The sequence below is a fragment of the Drosophila rhopaloa genome, unplaced genomic scaffold (assembly GCF_018152115.1).
Source record: "Drosophila rhopaloa isolate 14029-0021.01 unplaced genomic scaffold, ASM1815211v1 contig_163, whole genome shotgun sequence".
NCBI lineage: Eukaryota > Metazoa > Arthropoda > Insecta > Diptera > Drosophilidae > Drosophila > Drosophila rhopaloa.
Window position 1 is genome coordinate 7904684 of NW_025335043.1, and position 18518 is coordinate 7923201.

The 18518-nt window shown below is 40.6% G+C and overlaps 1 protein-coding gene across 2 annotated transcripts; it reads left to right on the forward strand.

The window, feature by feature from the left end:
- Nucleotides 1-4207: 4207 nt before the first annotated feature.
- LOC108039780 (paramyosin, long form) lies at nucleotides 4208-18079 on the forward strand. 2 transcript variants are annotated; one of them, XM_044457537.1, is made up of 9 exons: nucleotides 4208-4565; nucleotides 5144-5200; nucleotides 7044-7130; nucleotides 7195-7361; nucleotides 9276-10147; nucleotides 10767-10894; nucleotides 10963-11075; nucleotides 15810-16425; nucleotides 16911-18079. In XM_044457537.1, the coding sequence occupies exons 1-9, from the start codon at nucleotides 4443-4445 to the stop codon at nucleotides 17385-17387; spliced, it is 2640 nt and encodes an 879-aa protein (XP_044313472.1). In that variant the 5' UTR covers nucleotides 4208-4442; the 3' UTR covers nucleotides 17388-18079. The 2 variants fall into 2 exon arrangements, with proteins under 2 accessions (XP_044313472.1, XP_044313474.1); XM_044457539.1 differs by lacking the exons at nucleotides 4208-4565; nucleotides 5144-5200; nucleotides 7044-7130; ... (2 more) ...; nucleotides 10767-10894; nucleotides 10963-11075 and adding exons at nucleotides 11329-11453; nucleotides 11523-11630; nucleotides 12298-13356.
- Nucleotides 18080-18518: the final 439 nt, after the last annotated feature.

Here is an 18518-nt window from a genome sequence, read left to right on the forward strand (position 1 = left end):
AAGTACTAATTTATTTTTTTGCTTTAATAATTATATTTATACTTTAACTAAAACATATATAAAATGGATGTAAACTTGTTTCCTTCTTTTTCTTAAAACTAAGAATTTTAATTCTTACATAGATACAAAATATCTACATTTATAATACAAAACACAATGGCGCCCTCTATATATTGAACGTTCCTTACCAACTTCTTGAAGCGCCATCTATGAGTGAGGTTAGCCTTGGCTTGAGGATTAGCTAAAATGAAAACAAATTTTTGAATTTTTCATTAACGGTTGTATTTAGTTTAGTGTTTAGTGTTGCTTTTTATTGGTATAATTAAAATTTTAAAACTATGGAGAAAAAATTCAAAACTTTATGTTTCTTTTAACAATATGAGCCTTCCTTTATTTGTGATTAACGTATGCCTAAATGTATTCATAAAAGTCATAAATGAAAAAAAGCCTCCGAATATGTTACTTAAAAACAAGTTCATTTACTTCCGGAAACGCATACTCGTAGCATGTATACATATTTTAATTAAATGAAACACGCCGAATTACAAATGTCCGATGACACTGCTGCTAAGAATATTTACATTTAACACGACAAATATTTAGCGCACAGCTACATCTACAAATAAATTTAATTTAAAACGTCAAATGTAATTTTTTCTTTAGCGGAATTAATTAAGTCTCGATAGCATTTAGCATCACGGTCTGCAAATATTTTTGATGATTAATCGCTTAGCCAAAACCAAAAGGCAGATTAACGAAGTTTAAATACTCTTTGAAAAACTGAGACATTCTATATTTTAAAAGTACTAAAATTTGCATGCTGAAATTATAATGATTGTAGAAAACACCAAATTTTAATGGGCCGACAAGTTGCATATAACGTTAATGAAACTTTGGCATGGAATAATTCTGTCAACACCTCATTTCATTGGTAAGATCAACATGCAAGGGAAAGAGTAAATGTGTAGATAGAAAATATAGCTAAATATGTTAGTAGTAGTAGTTTAATTTCGTCTGTCTATTTATAAATGCAGAATCTATTTATAAACAGATTACGTTCTTTCGTAAGCTTTTCTTTATCACTCATGGAGAAAGGTGTTATATTATTAATTAAATATCAATATTGTTCTTCTTAAAATGTTGGTTTACCTTTTGTAGTTAAATTTTGAGTACAACTCTTGAGCTAGATCGGCTCGAAATATTATAGAATATTTCACGCTTTCTTGCACCCACCAACCCATATATCTTGTTCAGTATATATCTTAGCATGTTTGCCGTATTTTTCATCCGAATGAGTCAGATGTTGTGCGCCACGTCACAGCCCGATGTCGATGCTATATGGCTATATAGCCTATAGCCTATAGCTATATGGCCAACGGATAGTGGGTGCGAAATCCCAGATTTGTCAACGGCACATTTCCACGGGCCATACAATGGCTATTGACATTATGAGAGCAGCGTTTGTGAATCATCAGTAAGATAATTGGAAGTTGTCAACGCCAAATGGCGAACAGGAAAATGGAAAATTCGCGAAAAACTTAAGAACCGGGAAGCAAAGTCTTAGATTTTCCAGGGAAATGCAACGCATTAGACCCTTTGTTGATTGCTTTCGAATGCATTAGGGGTCTATTTTTACCGGCTGATGGCTGGGAATTTTGTTTTCAGCACCACCCACCTAGTTGGAGCCGCGAATGGCGCCCACTTGAGCTTATCTGGCAGCCAATCCACTTTGCTGGGCACTCCTGGGCCGAGAGGAGTATCTTGCAGAAAGTGGCTGCCCGTCAAGCAGGCACACACTCTATAAAGCTGAAGTCGATCTATATTTAACTGCATGGCAGCGGACTGCAAGTTGTGTGCGTGTGTATCTGTGATCATAACAATTTTGACCTAATTTTCTATGCTGGCACACGAAACATGAAAGAAATAGAAGACACCCAGCGTTCGCTGAGTGATTTCTGTCTTGAGGTGGAGGTAGGGAAATGGGAATGGGAATGGCACTGGGACTGGGGATCCTGTCCCCATCACTGACCTCAGTGCAGCTGTAAAATGATGGGCAATGGGCCGGAAAACTCACACAGACACCTGGCGAGGAAGCATCATCATCACCAGAGATTTGCCCATTCCGAACCCAAATCGTGATGAGAATGGGACTCTTTTTTTGACTAAAGGTGTCGTTGTCTGGCTTGGTTCTATTTTTGGCTGACTTATTTATCGGCGAACGGCTTGCTACATATTCGCCAGGTTATTTTTAAATTATTACACATTCCAAAATGTGGCAAACACACAAAATGTTAAATATTATTCTACGGCTGCCTGGCGCGTACTTATATATACAGAGTAGCGGCAACATTGTATATATGGATGCATAAAATAAATAAAGTTATGGCCAGCCAGAGCTAAGTATCTACAAGATACCAATGTGAACGGAGCAAAAAACTGCTCCTATATATAAGCCCATCTAGACTTGTAGTTGTGTGTGTTAGCCTCAGGTGAAATGAGTGTGGAAAATGAACACGATTATGAGCAAGTTGAAAAAAAAGGCAGAAATAACGTGAAATTCGGTTGCTAAAAATAAGCGAAAAATCATTTTTAAGTGTAGTGGGGCGTGTATGTGTTGCTGTGTGGAGCACAGGTGGAGGAGATCGCTCGAGAAACGAACCAAATTTTCACTCGAAAAGCTTCGGCTCCTTTGGAAAACTGAGCCAAAAAGTCCACTCAAAATGTTACAAAATAATTTACAAAATATATATTTACTATATGCATATGGAGGAAAACACGTCAGTTGCCAAAATACATATATATACTGAGAAAGTCATCTACGTGACCATTGAATAACAATTGTTAGATGACAACGCATTGTCTGAGGTTGAGCAGACTGTTGTCCGCATGGCCAAGGATTCACTCAAAATTGTATATTTTTGTTTATTTCGCACACTTTTTTTGCGCTCTCTACGCTTATTTATTTATGCTGGCAAATAACACATTTCGATGCCAAAAGTCAAGTATTTTTAGAAAACATTGCTGTAATCCTAATTGGCTGTTAGCGAATATTTTTAAAAGCACATCATAGAAAATTTTGACACTTTTATGATTTTTCAGAGGGCTTAAAAGTGTTGTAACACCTTTAAGTATACGATATACAGATCTTTGGTAGGATATATAATTGGCCATCAGTTGTATATTTGCATATTTTTCTAAAGCTAATGAAATAAATATTGATTCAATCAAGTTGCCAATTAGTATTATAAAGAAGAACATCACTATAAATACAAAACTGAAGAAATATTTATTTTTAAATTTTGTTTTGGTTAATTTAGAACAGGGAACCTATACACGACTTAAAACCATTTCTATGGAATCTCATGGGAATGCAGGGAGCTTGTAGTCTATAAACTTTTCTGTTAATTATTTTAACTGGACTTAGATGAAATAAATTTACAAAACAAAGTTTACAGAAATTTTAATTTAAGCCAAAGCAACTAAACGTAGAAATGTTTCACAAATCAAATAGTCACGTCAGTCGGACATTATCTAGCTGTTTGAAACCCCCAGAATTGGGGTACAATACCATTAATACAGAACTAAAAAACCATTATCAAGGGACTACGTGCTGGAATATTGTTTTGCCGTGTGGGCAAACAATAAAATATAGCCACGGCCCCTGAACCAACAAAATTGGCCAATAAATATAAATTATGAACTTTATGATCTGCAGAAGATGCCAAATATTTCAACATGACTTATATGTACGGGGCGAGAATTGGGAAAATTTATGTGTAGATACATTCTGGCCAGACGCTAGATACACAAAATGAAACGCACAAATGACACAGGCTAATTACAGGTAAGCAAAAGAAAAGAAAAGCACGCGTACTTCGTGTTTTTGAGTTTATTTTCGTAGGGGGCAAGCTCTCCGCCAAACTAGCGTGAAAATGCGTTCACACAAGCGGCGGCCAAAATGTAAAAATCAAATAATTTTCCACACAACAGAGCAATTAACACAACAACACGGGCCGCGTGAAAAGTCACTCGAAAGTCCCACTCACAGGGGGATAGATATATATATATATATATTTGTATATTTGTATATATTCATATAGAGGAAGATATATCCCACTCAGATCGGAGAGGAGCCGATGGACCACGAATTTGGCCGAAGGGAGCCGAAGAAATCGTTGAAATAGACGAATCCACCAGCGACCGGCGGCCAAATCAACGAAATACTCTTTATTCGAACGACAACGGGATCTCTTGTTCAGTAGATCACCAGCCTTACTCCGACGTTTATTACGAATTTTCTCGGTGACTCGGTGACAACTACAAAACTGCGTGCGGTGCTGTAGAGATTTTCGCTTGAGAGGATATACAAATCATAATATTAGATACGCGAACCGATCGCAAATTAATTTAGACAACCAGAATCGAAAATCTGACCTAGCAACATGTCGTCATCGCAGGCTGTCCGCTCCTCGAAATACTCCTACCGGGCCACCTCAACCGGACCCGGTGCCGCCGATGTGAACATCGAATACATCCAGGACCTGAGCTCGCTCTCCCGCTTGGAGGTAAGGATCGCACCGGATCGCATCGGATTGGATCGTTTCGGATCGGGATCGGTCTTGGAATCAAGTCGCTAAAAAATTCCTATCAGGCAAATACGAACGAAATGCGTGTGCGCCAAATCTACGAGAATTTCTCTCTCTTATTTCGGTGTCTGTGTAGAGACTGAAAAAGAATTAGAAAATAATCAAGAAAAAAAAATAAGAAAAACAAAATAAAAAACCCGAAAAATTCATCTACACCGTATATCAAATGCACATATATACCGTACATCTATATATTTGTGTGTTAAGTTCTCGCCGCGTTCTTGTGTGTGGAAATATAGAAATTCGGTGAAGCAAAATTCTAGATGTCTATATGTATCTATACGTGTCTGTATATACATATGCATTGCTAAAAATTATGTAATGGCCACCTCTGAGCGATACGTACATATATATACGAAAACATCGAAGAAAAAATTTTGTGAAAAAATCAATGCTGTGCTAAAAAGTGCTTTAAGAAAAATTAAAAATGAAGAAATATGAAAAAATTAACCCATACAAGAACGTACTGAATAAATGTATCCTCAATTTTCTTGCAGGACAAGATCCGTTTGCTCCAAGATGATCTTGAAGTTGAACGTGAGTTGCGTCAAAGGGTGAGTAATCCATTTAATTAAATCTTTTTATATAGTCCTAGTAATTTTTTGTAATTTTTAAGTGATTTTTTTTTGTAATGTCACTTTAAAGTATTTAAAATATAGGTCCTGGAGAGAGAGATTTAAACCAATAGAATCCTTAAAGTTTAGAAATCTTAAGGCTTCATGGATTTAAAATAGTTCTAAGGGCTTTTTGATTGAAAACTAAGGCAGTATATAATTCTGATGAAATCAGCTTGAGAGATATGACATATCCAAGGAAGTAAGAAAAGATCAACCTGCATTCCACAAACTCCAATGAAAATCGAAGCGCCAGGGAAAACGAATTTCACGTTTGTGCCTTCGCAAATGTCACCCTAAAAACAGCAAAAATATGTGGAGAACCAAAATAAAATCAAAATAGACAAGTAGCAGAACCGATAGAACCAATAGAAAAGGCAGCAAACAAATGCAAATCTAAGAATAAACTACCCTTCGCAGAGTTCCGAAAGTGTGAAAGTAAATGATAATGATGTGCATTGAACTTCAATCGCTTTCGTTTGGCTTTTTATTTTCTGGCGGAGCATTGATAAATGATTTTTCGCCTGACTTTGCAAAAACAGCGACCGCTGCAAAGACAGATGAAAAGGCAGAGAAAAGTCAGAGAAAAGTGAAAAAATTCGCAGGCCCAAAGTGCACTTCATTCAGCGCGATCCTCTTGGGCATTACAAATTTAGAAAATGCGGAGAGCTCTTGCCGGAATGGAATGGGCTGGCCAAGAATGTTCTTTATATTTTGTTGGAAATAACTTTAATTACTTTTGCCTTATGGATTAGCACGCACTCGCACACAGATACGCCCACCCCAACACACTCGCACAATATATGGAACAAAATGGCTAAAATTAGCGCACGACATTCAATACAGAGAAGCGAATGATTAACTTGAAAACAACCAAAATATGAGCAGAGAAGAAAAGAAAATAAAGTAGCCAAAATGCCATCATCATCAGTGTGCAGAGAGTGGGGAAAATTCGCTCGCTCACTGAGGAAAATCTTCCCATTTGTCTGTGGGTGTGTGTGTCTGTGGGAAAATTAAATAATTTTCATGCACATTAAAAGCCTTCACACCGCCTGGCATATCGTCTACATATCCACATATGCATATAGGCGGCAAAAAACATGTATCTACAAGATACATATGGCGCAAATGGATTTACGGCCCGTACTTACGTGGCCTTTGGTCAAATTTTTTTGTTAGGCCAAATGAATTGATAAACACATGTTCTCCTAGGTATTATCATAAACATACATGTTGAAATATGTTCATGGGGGAGTTTTTAAACAGTATTTATTAGGAAATGCAAAGGTATTTTTAATGATCGCTTCTGACAGCTCCAAATACCAGAAATCCCACTGGCTGCATTTAGCACACAGATCTCGTAAACTAACCATTTAATTGCAGTTCGCAAAACTGCCCAAACGAGGTCGTCGGCAAATGTTTAGATTCCGAAAGACCGAACAAAAAATGTTTCTGTTCAAGCGAAAAAATGTTCGAATGCCTTTTTGGAAATGCAATATAGGAAAGTTGTGTGCGGCCGCCCACAAAAGATATATACGCATATATCGTGGATGCAAATGCTACACCTCTGCGTGGAAAATTTCTTGGCAAGATGCCATTGTTATTTTAGGTGTTGCATGTGCATAATTATTTTTGACTGATTAATGTGATTTATAATTTTTATTATGGGCTGTTTGAGTAGCCATAGAGCATAGCTAGCGCAGGTTATTTATAGATATTTTAGATTTCACAAAGTCCCTAAGAGAATTTCAAGCTAATGTTGGTTTTTCCTTTAAAATTCCAGATTGAGCGCGAGAAAGCCGATCTCAGCGTTCAGGTCATTCAGATGTCCGAGCGTCTCGAGGAGGCCGAGGGTGGTGCTGAACATCAAGTGAGTTGGCACATGATATATCCAAGATATAGCCATAAATATATGTATTTTTCCTTTTGCCCAGTTTGAAGCCAACCGCAAGCGCGACGCTGAGCTGCTGAAGCTGCGCAAACTGCTTGAGGATGTTCATCTTGAGTCGGAGGAGACCACTCTGCTTTTGAAGAAAAAGCACAACGAAATTATCACGGATTTCCAGGAACAGGTTGAAATCCTAACGAAAAACAAGGCTAGGTAGGCATATACATATACAGACACAGACGCCCCCAATCCATTGACCCAGAAACCATATCCATATCCAAAACATAAACATCTCCATCCTTCGAGCTGTCATGCATCCGCAGAACATATTTATTTGCCCGCAATGATGATGATCAAGTGGCGTCAGCTGGCGCTGGCGGACATTTCAATGTCTCAAGATCTCGTGCAGTAACACAACAATACACTGGCTAACCTTGTGCTGCCCCGCTGACCCAAAAAATAAATCGAAGCAGATCATAAACAATTCATCAAAATGCCATGACATGCGAAATGGAAGAGCGAAAAAAAATGAAAACATAAACCTGCATGGCTTGCAGTTCTATTGACACAAATTGTGGCCAAAAAAAAAAAAAGAAATAAGTATAGCCAAAATTCGAGAAACTTTCGGTTGCTGGCCGCCTCTCATATTTCCAAATCGAAGCGAACGATTTCCAAAAATAAATTCCCAAGAATGTTGAAATCGCTGCCAATTCAAGGCTACCCAAAAACATATCTAGTCAGTTGGATAAGTTTGTGTATTACTTAAAACAAATGATGATCTTAAGCCAGGGCTTAACTCAAGTTCAAAGATACGTTTTCCAACGATCCTAAAGATTTCCCACCTTTAAGATAGGTGCGCCCGAGTTTGCGCACTTCCGTTTTAAGACAAAGACAATCGGAAGATCAAGCAGCTGTCCCGCTCTGCCGAAAAAGCTTCGCACGGTAAAAGCTTTCGTTGGCGAAACTTTCTTCCATATGTTATGCCCACCACCCATACCATATTTTCTTTCTGAGGGGAAATTTATTTATAGAAATTTTGAAATTTTCATCCACATTCTTGAGCAGAGAGGCTCTTTGTTGCTGTTGCCATTCCGCTCTCACCCACCTTCCCTGCATCGCCCCCTCTCGCTCGCACCAACACCCCAACCCAAATATGTCTTTGATTGAATCATATACAAAATGTGTTGATTGTTTTTGTTGCTGTCCCGCTCCGACCCATCGAGTATTATGGAAATCCGATACGTTTTCTGGCTTTTCATCTTGTGGGTGGGTAAGGTCGGTTGCCCCGATTCTCGCCCCCTGACAGGTGGAAAAGTTAGCAAATGCCCTGGATTGCCCAAGGAAAACTCGATCAATGATCAAAGCGATATGTAATGGGATTAATTTGAACTTTTCAAGACCTGAGATCTATCAAAGATCATTTTCTTGATCCCTAGATGACCATGTCGATCTTTGTTTTTATCATGTTAATCATAAAAGACATTGATCCCAAGCAAAAGCGATTTTATCACTCATCAAACATCTTTGTTCAATCAAAAAGAGGAACTACTTTTTATGATCGCCACAACCAAATAAATAAATTTAAAATCACACATTTAAAAATTTGTCAATCAATTATCAGATCATAATAATTATCGATTTAAAATGAATACATTTCGATCTTTACTGAAACTTTGATCAGCATGATCCATATTACACATCATACCTTTCCATGTGAGCTTATGCATTATTCTTTAAAGATCAGCTTGATCCTCACTACATGATATGTATTTTACCTTTCCGTGTGAGCTTCTTTGTTATTATTTTAAGATCAACTAAGATCAGCTTGATCCTCATTACATATCACACCATTCCGTGTCAGCTTATGCATTATTATTTTACCAATCAATTATCATAGCTTGCTTCCAGGCAGACCAATCAAGATCTTAACCCTTGGCCTGCTGAGTCCTCGACCACCGATCGATGATCGATTATCCTTCGATCGGTGGCCGAGGGCTCGCAGAGCCACCCAAGCTTGCTAGCGATTCACAGCCCGGCCGATCTCACAAACCATGCCTAAGTATCGGGAACGCGATCCAAGAACCCCCACTAAACCGGAGAAACCTCTCTTTAACCGAATGCTTGCAGAGCCGAGAAGGACAAGGCTAAATTCCAGACCGAAGTCTACGAGCTGCTCTCCCAGATCGAGTCCTACACCAAGGAGAAGATCGTGTCGGAGAAGCACATCTCCAAGCTGGAGGTCTCGATCACCGAGCTGAACGTGAAGATCGAGGAGCTCAACCGCACCGTGATCGACATCAGCTCGCACCGATCCCGCCTCTCGCAGGAGAACATTGAGCTGACCAAGGACGTCCAAGATCTGAAGGTCCAGCTGGACACGGTCTCGTTCTCCAAGAGCCAGGTGATCTCCCAGCTGGAGGACGCCCGCCGCCGCTTGGAGGACGAGGACCGTCGTCGCTCGCTGCTCGAATCCTCGCTGCATCAGGTTGAGATCGAATTGGACTCGATTCGCAATCAACTCGAGGAGGAGTCCGAGGCCCGCATCGACTTGGAACGTCAGTTGGTCAAGGCCAATGCCGATGCCGCCTCCTGGCAGAACAAGTGGAGCGCCGAGGTGGCTGCCCGCGCCGAGGAGGTCGAGGAGATCCGTCGCAAGTACCAGGTGCGCATCACCGAGCTGGAGGAGCACATCGAGTCCCTCATCGTCAAGGTCAACAATCTGGAGAAGATGAAGACGCGCCTGGCCAGCGAGGTGGAGGTGCTCATCATCGATCTGGAGAAGTCCAACAACAGCTGCCGGGAGCTGACCAAGTCGGTCAACACCCTCGAGAAGCACAACGTGGAGCTGAAGAGCCGCCTGGAGGAGACCGTCATCCTGTACGAGAACAGCCAGCGCGACCTCAAGAACAAGCACGCCGACCTCGTCCGCACCGTCCACGAACTGGACAAGGTCAAGGACTCCAACAACCAGCTGGTCCGCGAGAACAAGAAACTGGGAGGTGCGTTAAACGAATTTTATTTCTTACTACTGTCAAATCTCTTTAAGATCAGGATAATAACACAGACTATAATAACACAGACTATAATCTAATCTCAGGTTTATCTAAATGCACTTAAAAATAGATGTAATATATATAATACTAACCTATTGCAAACAAACTAAGGGCGCCTAAGAACAAGAAATAATATTAAAATTTCTTTTATATCTAGTATATCTTTACTTGATATTTATTTTGATTTTTCGATTCAAACTCAATTGATTCTGACCAAAAACCTCATTAAAGTTTAGTATTTTCCATCCAAATTAAATTCGTAAATTGTCAACAATAAAGTAAAAATTAAGATTAGATAAATTTAAAGTGGAACAACATTTACTAACATGCAAACCAAAGATCCTAGCTAGTTGCTTTTACAATCTCATATATGCAAAGTGTAGTTTTATGAGAATGTAGATTGAATCCTTAAATCTTACAAAGAATCATCTCCGATCGAAAAAATCTAGACTATTTGTGTCAAGATAAAACCTAACATTAAACCTTAATGACCCTTTTACTTTAAATTCTTAAAAATCAGTTTCATACAATAATAACCAAATTGTATTAATTTTAAATCCTGCAGATGATCTTCATGAGGCCAAGGGTGCTATTAACGAACTGAACCGTCGTCTGCACGAATTGGAATTGGAGCTGCGTCGTCTGGAGAACGAGCGTGATGAGCTGACCGCTGCCTACAAGGAAGCCGAGGCTGTAAGTACCAAAAAATACCTACTTATAGGTTCCATATCACTAAAATCTATTTTAAATTAATATTTCAGGGCCGCAAGGCTGAGGAGCAGCGTGGTCAGCGCCTGGCCGCCGACTTCAACCAGTACCGCCACGACGCCGAGCGTCGTCTGGCCGAGAAGGATGAGGAGATCGAGGCCATCCGGTAAGTAATTGATCAGATATAGGGTACTTAAGTAAGCCCCCCTTGGGAAGTAGCCCCCAACGCCACTGCCTCTCAACTGACAGCGACAACAGACGAAGGTCGATCGCTGGGTTGTCGTTTCCCCCTGCCAAAGCGGAAGCCCCAAAAAACCAAAAAATAAAAACACCCCTCAAGGCCCCCCTATGGGAAATCAATCGATTGATTCGCAATCGCTTTCCACTGCCAACACAATTGATAGTGAACTGACCCATTTAGCAATTAGCAATCAGTTCGAGTTCTTTAGTCGCGCACAAAGCAACGGCATTAGTTTTCTATTCAGGCACGCAGCCAGGCAAAAGATCCTGATCCCACGAAAGGTTCACAGGCTCAGCTCAAGAAGTGGGTTTGGTTCAAATGGTTTTCGAAATTATATCGATTTTTTATGAAACCCTATGAAATATCCCGCAGAAAATTGCGCAGTTGCTGTGATTACACAATCAAAGTGGGTTCGTTTTTGAAAATCGAAAGATCCCATTGAGAAAACTTTCGACTTGAAGAGTGGTTCTCCAGCAAGAGGTACGTTAATGGCGTATAAATCATTCCGTTTGGTGGTCAGTGCTTGACTGTGATTGAAAAGATCTTAGATATGGCAAGATTTCATAAATCTGGGTTCTAAAACTAAGCTTAAGATTACCATAATATGCATATAGCTTAATCGAGGTTTTGATAAAGTTTTACAGAAGTTTCCGCTAATTTAGTGATATTGTGAAATATTTTTGGCACTTGATAGAAATGAGTAACCAATTGCATATACAGTGATCATTAATCTCTGCTTGAATTTATACAAGTTTCAAGAAAGTTTAAATTCATTATTGTTGTAAAGAAATATATAAATATTAAAATTTTTGTACATTCAAGTTACATTTGATAAGAAAATCGACCTAAATTTAATCAATATCAAATAATAATTCGATTGTAAAGACAATTTAAAGGCCATTTCCTTCTTAGTTATTCTGAGGTCTTTTATTTTTGATTACTTTCCCTAGAACATTTGAGGCTATTGCATAAAATGCCTTGCTATTATGACATTGTCTATGAGCTAGTTGCCAAAATGAATCAATCATAGCCGCACATTGACTGCCAACAAATGATGATGATGATAATGATGATGTTATTGTCGTCATTATGCTCATACCTTGCCCGATGCCAACAGCTGAACGAACGAAATGCAATCTTTTTATAGATTTCGACAAATTTGAAAATTTATTTGCAAAGCAGCAGCAACTGCTGCCAACGGAGGAAAACCCAATAGAGACCAGAAGCTACAGCGGCGACAAGGCGACACCCAGAGGCGGCCACAATTGTAGCTTTAATTAGAGTACTCTAAGCAATAACACACACATACCCATTTGAAAAACCTCCAACACCTCCCTCCCTCCCCACCTGAAGAATCCCCTTCCTAGAGCCAAATCATGGCCCTAGCCTTAAAGCAAAGACCCTCCCGCTTCCGTCCGGCGACCACCACCTATGAGGACAACTATGGGTACACGATGAACTTCTACCAGCCCATGCTGGACTACCTGGACGCCAAGGCCAAGGGTCTGGAGGTGAAGAAACCGCACCTGCCGTGGGTTAGCGAGAGGGGACTGAAGCAGTACCGCCCCTCGAATGCGGTGCGACAATACAACGCCGACGAGATCGTCCGGCTGTCGCGCACCTGTGCCGCGCGGGCCGACGAGATATTGCTTAGCTTTCGGGCCCAGAAACGATCGCCGTTCAGTGTACAAAAGTTGGTCGACGCAACGCGAGTGGCCAAGCACCTTGAACCGGACACAATTGTCGAGAGATCGCGCCAGCGCCGCCGCCGCCGTCAGGAGGAGCTCGAGGATCTGATCAAACGCGACACCCTAAAGATATTGCAGCGCATCCGTAAGATTGAATTGGACAACGAGGTGGATCAAATGTCGGACGACTTTAAGCGCTCGATTCGCGGCAAGTCCGCCAGTGCCATTGCCCAGGCACTGCTCTCCGAATCGGAGAAGAACATAAAGACGGCCAAGAAGGAGGAGGAGGACTATATCTCGCAAACTTTAGTCCGTTCGAGTAGGGCCGTTTCGCGGGCCCGTTCGCGTTCCTCCTCCCCCTTCGATGGCCAATTGCGCGCCCATGCGCTCCACATCGAGCTGATGGACGACCGGCTGGTGGACAAGCTGGACCATCGCGTCTCCTCGTCGCTGCACAATGTGAAGCGACAGCTGTCGACTTTGAATCAGAAGACGGTCGAGTTCTACGCGGACAGCAGGTGCGGTATAGAGGATAAGTGCTGGATCTGTCGCAAGGTCCTGCGCACCCATCCCAAGCTCAAGGACTACAGCTATGTGTATTGGAAGCACTAGGCCCTGTATCCCTATCCCTAGCCAATCCCATTCCTAGTTCCTCCTTTTACCCCAACTCGCACTCATCTTCATTCGATATTTTAGATTCCAATGCAAAGGAAGTTTTAATATATTTTGACGATCCGAAATGTATCTCAAAAAGTGTGTTTTTAATATCATTTTGATATATTTGATCTGAAAAAGTATCAATGGATATTTTTTAATATCAAAATCAATTGATAACTATACACATCGAAGAGATAGAAAAACCTTTTGAAAATCAAATATATGATTTTTAGAAGATAATAATGAGGTGACTTTTCATTTCACCAACGAGAAACCAAAAAAAAGAGTTGTGTAGATCCCACAACAATGTGTTAATTTCAAGTGGATCGATCTGTTTCACTGTGTAGTTCCCATCCGGGCAATTTGAATAAATGCGAACATTTTTGAATTGCAGCTCAATTTTTTGTCTGCGCATCCTAGAACCTCCTCCCCCGACCCAGCAATTTGCCATCTCTATTTGTCTATTTGTCTTTTTGTCTATTTGTCTTTCCTCGTCTGGCACAAAATGTATTTTTGTTTCAAGAGTTTTCGTGGATCGCGGTCTTCTTTATTTCACTATGTTGGCCGCATCTCCCATTGTGTCTGTTGTGCAGTCTTCTGTAAATTATTTATACAGAATTATGCGCAGCATATTTGATCACGGCTAATTGCAGAGAATCGCCAGCAATTTGGCCATTAATTATCAACTTTGTGGGGGTTTCTGAGGAAAATATTAGACAACCCAAGCTATAAAGAGTTATAAATCGAATTAGATAGGCATACAAATTGATTTACAAAATTCAGAGGCGATAAGATATAATTTAATTGAATACAAAAAATAAAACAATTGATACACCTTAATAACTTTTTAACAAACTAACTTATATATATAGAGAATGAAAATAATGACTTGTTATCCCTTTTGAATATCTCAAAACAAAAGTATTGACTCCAAAATTCTTTACATTTCCTTTAAATACAACATCATAAATCCAAGATAATCCTAACCAAAATAAGTTCACCACTTTCCCTTGAATTATTGACGTTTTTACCCGGTCCTATCATATTTCGCACCCGCACCTCAGATTCTTCGACGCTGTCAGTCCGATTTGCGCGTAGATGGTCCGACCAACTATTGTTTTGGGTTTGTCCTTCAAATTCGAGATTTATTTTATTTTCAACCGAAGAAAACTGATGCGCATGACAGCAAAAACAATCACAAGAAAAAAGAACCACATTAGACCCCGCAAATATTTTTGCGTAAACATTGAAAACAATGGCAGGGAAAAATGAAAATCTAAATGGGAATACTTAAGTTTTCTAGCTAAGACCCATGCTAGCCAAATACCTTGGCAAGGCGACAGCAATGAGCACACACATGATTTTTAGATTAAGTAACCAAGACAGGGGCTTTTATAAGAAAACATAGCACACAACTAAACAGAAAGATCATCGGAATTAAGGAATTCTGGCTGATATTACTTTATGTTATAACTGAGGAGTATATACTACAATAATCCATTGATGGTAATTAGTCTAACAAGATTAATACAATAATGTTAATTCTAAAAAACTCCTCAATTTTGTGGATGTTAGTCTGAAAATCCACATTTTGATCCACATTCCTTTAATTTCATTAGTAACATATTTCGTTGTATTAATTTCCTATAGAAATAACATCACCGCAATTAATTCAGATTTTCATCTATTATATTTATCGCAATTTGTATTCATTGCCACTTAAATATAAATAAGTAGTCATAGTTCACCTATCAGTAATTACACAGGTACCTTTTAGATCCCATTTAGAAAGTGAATCAGGTAGAGTATCAGAAAAGCAAACACTACTCAAATTTAGTTGGCAGCATTGCAAGACAAGTGCACCTACGCCTAAGAATAGGCGCATGATGCACTTACCACAAAAACCAAACAATAGAATAGATGGGAGGGGAGGGGGGAGAAGGAACTTCTCGGCAAATAGTTTGGCATGTAAACCCAAGCTATTTGTGACAAGTTCGATGTCTTTATCATGCGTAAAAATACACAGAAATTCGCGAATGCAGCGGCCAGCGAAACAATGAAACATTTTTGACAATGCCATAGCACCTGAGTGGTTGAGTGGTTGAGTGCCCAACCTCTCGACTGCTGAGTGGTGCGAAAAATGCAAATTGTGGGTCAGACATTGGGGCCAAAAATAGAGCCAGCAAAGCGAAACATCAGAGGGTCATTGAGAGGTAAACCGTTGCTTTCTGGGAGGGGGGGCTACTACTACCTCTTGATATCAATACTATTGGATAGTATTACCATGTTCTAATGTCAATTATCCAATCTGCAGCAAGCAGACCTCGATCGAGATCGAGCAGCTCAATGCCCGCGTCATCGAGGCGGAGACCCGGCTGAAGACCGAGGTGACCCGCATCAAGAAGAAGCTGCAGATCCAGATCACCGAACTGGAGATGTCCCTGGATGTGGCCAACAAGACCAACATCGACCTGCAGAAGGTGATCAAGAAGCAGTCGCTGCAGCTGACCGAACTGCAGGCCCACTACGAGGATGTGCAGCGCCAGCTGCAGGCCACCCTCGACCAGTATGCCGTCGCCCAGCGCCGTCTGGCCGGTCTGAATGGCGAGCTGGAGGAGGTCCGCTCCCACCTGGACAGCGCCAACCGGGCCAAGCGCACCGTTGAGCTGCAGTACGAGGAGGCCGCCTCCCGCATCAACGAGCTGACCACCGTCAACGTCAACCTCGTCTCCATCAAGTCCAAGCTGGAGCAGGAGCTCACCGTGGTGGCCTCCGACTACGAGGAGGTGTCCAAGGAGCTGCGCATCAGCGACGAGCGCTACCAGAAGGTGTCCGTGGAGCTCAAGCACGTCGTCGAGCAGGTGCACGAGGAGCAGGAGCGCATCGTTAAGCTGGAGACCATCAAGAAGTCCTTGGAAGTCGAAGTCAAGGTGGGTGATTCTCTTCAAAGTGTTTTACTTGATTGAAAGGGGTTAACTGCATTATAATCGGGGGGGTCCCAGAAATCTCAATCTATTTAAAAGGCGATCTAAAATACTCAAATATCACAGAACAGTTTATCAGTTGTCTAAACTCTTTTCATCAAGCGTTCTATACGTCTTAGTTTAATATTCTATGACTCTTCAATTTGATTACAATCCAAACATAATCTATCAGAAATATCTTATTCTGGTAGATTATGTTCGGAAGATTAAGATTCATTCAGAAGAAAATTAAACCCATGTTCTTGTCTTAAAAAAGAAAACCCACCGTAACCTTTCAATGAAGACGAGAAAATAGATCTTTAAGGTGAAGAAGTTTTAGGGTCAGCGAGATTATTAGTTGCAATTGAACTGAAATAGATTTCTGTGACTCCCGCGTATATAAACCCGTTTTCCAAGCTAATGACTCCCACTAATCCGTTATGCCTCCCCAGAACTTGTCCATCCGCTTGGAGGAGGTCGAGCTGAACGCCGTCGCCGGCAGCAAGCGCATCATCAGCAAGCTGGAGGCCCGCATCCGGGATCTGGAGCTGGAGCTGGAGGAGGAGAAGCGCCGCCACGCCGAGACCATCAAGATCCTGCGCAAGAAGGAGCGCACCGTCAAGGAGGTGATAGTGCAGTGCGAGGAGGACCAGAAGAACCTCATCCTGCTGCAGGATGCGCTGGACAAGTCCACTGCCAAGATCAACATCTACCGCCGCCAGCTGTCCGAGCAGGAGGGTGTTTCCCAGCAGACCACCACCCGGGTGCGCCGCTTCCAGCGGGAGCTGGAGGCTGCCGAGGATCGCGCCGATACGGCCGAGTCCAGCCTGAACATCATCCGCGCCAAGCACCGCACATTCGTGACCACCTCGACGGTGCCCGGATCCCAGGTGTACATCCAGGAGACCACAAGGACGATCACCGAATAGAGCGACGCCACGCCACGCACCGCGATCATTTCATTATCAAACCGAGCGAGCCGATCAAGATCCGGCGGAGAGTTCAGAGGTCAGAGTTCAGAGTGCAGAGTGCAGACAGCAAGAAGAGGAACAGGAGAACGAGAATTGCGTGAGAAAGTTTTTATAATTTAAATTTTTTTGTCACCCCAACGCCGTGGCAGCGACCAACATCCCAGTGGACTTCGGCGGGGGCTCGTATAGGCTACACACTATAAATACATAACACTACACATCCTATCTATATAATAATAATACTATTTTGAAGTTCATGTAATTTAATTAAAATAATGAACCTGAAAACCTAAAAACAAAATAAAAACAAATCAACGAAAACTTGGCAGAGTTTTGCTAGCGATAGAGATATATATACCACATACGATATAATGTACGTAGAGATGAGAGACGGAGAGTTGGCTGAACAATAACGTTTGATGGAGACCATTTGACAAATAACCAAAAAATAAAAGAAAGAAAACACGAAATGGAAATGATAATCGTCACCAAAGATCCCACTAAGCACGCCACTGCAGCATCGAGTTAACCGAGTTACAACCGCTTCTACTATTTGTTTTTAGTTCACTTTATGTTTAGTAGGTAAATTTCTGTGTGCTCGTAACGAATTTGAATTTTACATTAAATCAACATCAACAAAACTGAGCAAATTTCACATTTTTTACTTTGTATCTTGCAATAAAAACGAAATTCTATTCATAATAATAACAATTAAGAAATTATAAGAGAAAATCTATTTTACCAATGGGGTGAGATCGGCATAAGAGGGATTTTAAGTCTTCAAGATGGTAATTAAATATTTAAGCTCACTAACTTCAACTGGTGCTGTTAAACTTTAACAAATTGGTATATCTGAGCATTAAAACGAATCTTTTCTACTTCAATCTTCTTCGCTCAGCTTAAAAATATTTAAAATTGCATTTAATGACAGAATAAGATTAGTTAGATATTGATGTTCAGCCATGAAGAATATTTTGGTTTCTTCAAAAGAAGAATTTTATTATTAGCAATTTTTTAAGACATTTCATAAATGAGGTCTTAAAACAAGTTTTTTAAAAAACTTACTTATTTTTCCATTTTTTAAACATA

What these genes read in the sequence shown, in the direction of transcription:
- LOC108039780 (XM_044457537.1), top strand. Translation starts at nt 4,443, where the DNA reads ATGTCGTCATCGCAGGCTGTCCGCTCCTCGAAATACTCCTACCGGGCC. An exon ending in AGGGTGGTGCTGAACATCAA is followed by an intron (nt 7,131 to 7,194) that starts GTGAGTTGGCAC and finishes CCTTTTGCCCAG; the next exon opens with TTTGAAGCCAACCGCAAGCG. An exon ending in CCTACAAGGAAGCCGAGGCT is followed by an intron (nt 10,895 to 10,962) that starts GTAAGTACCAAA and finishes TTAATATTTCAG; the next exon opens with GGCCGCAAGGCTGAGGAGCA.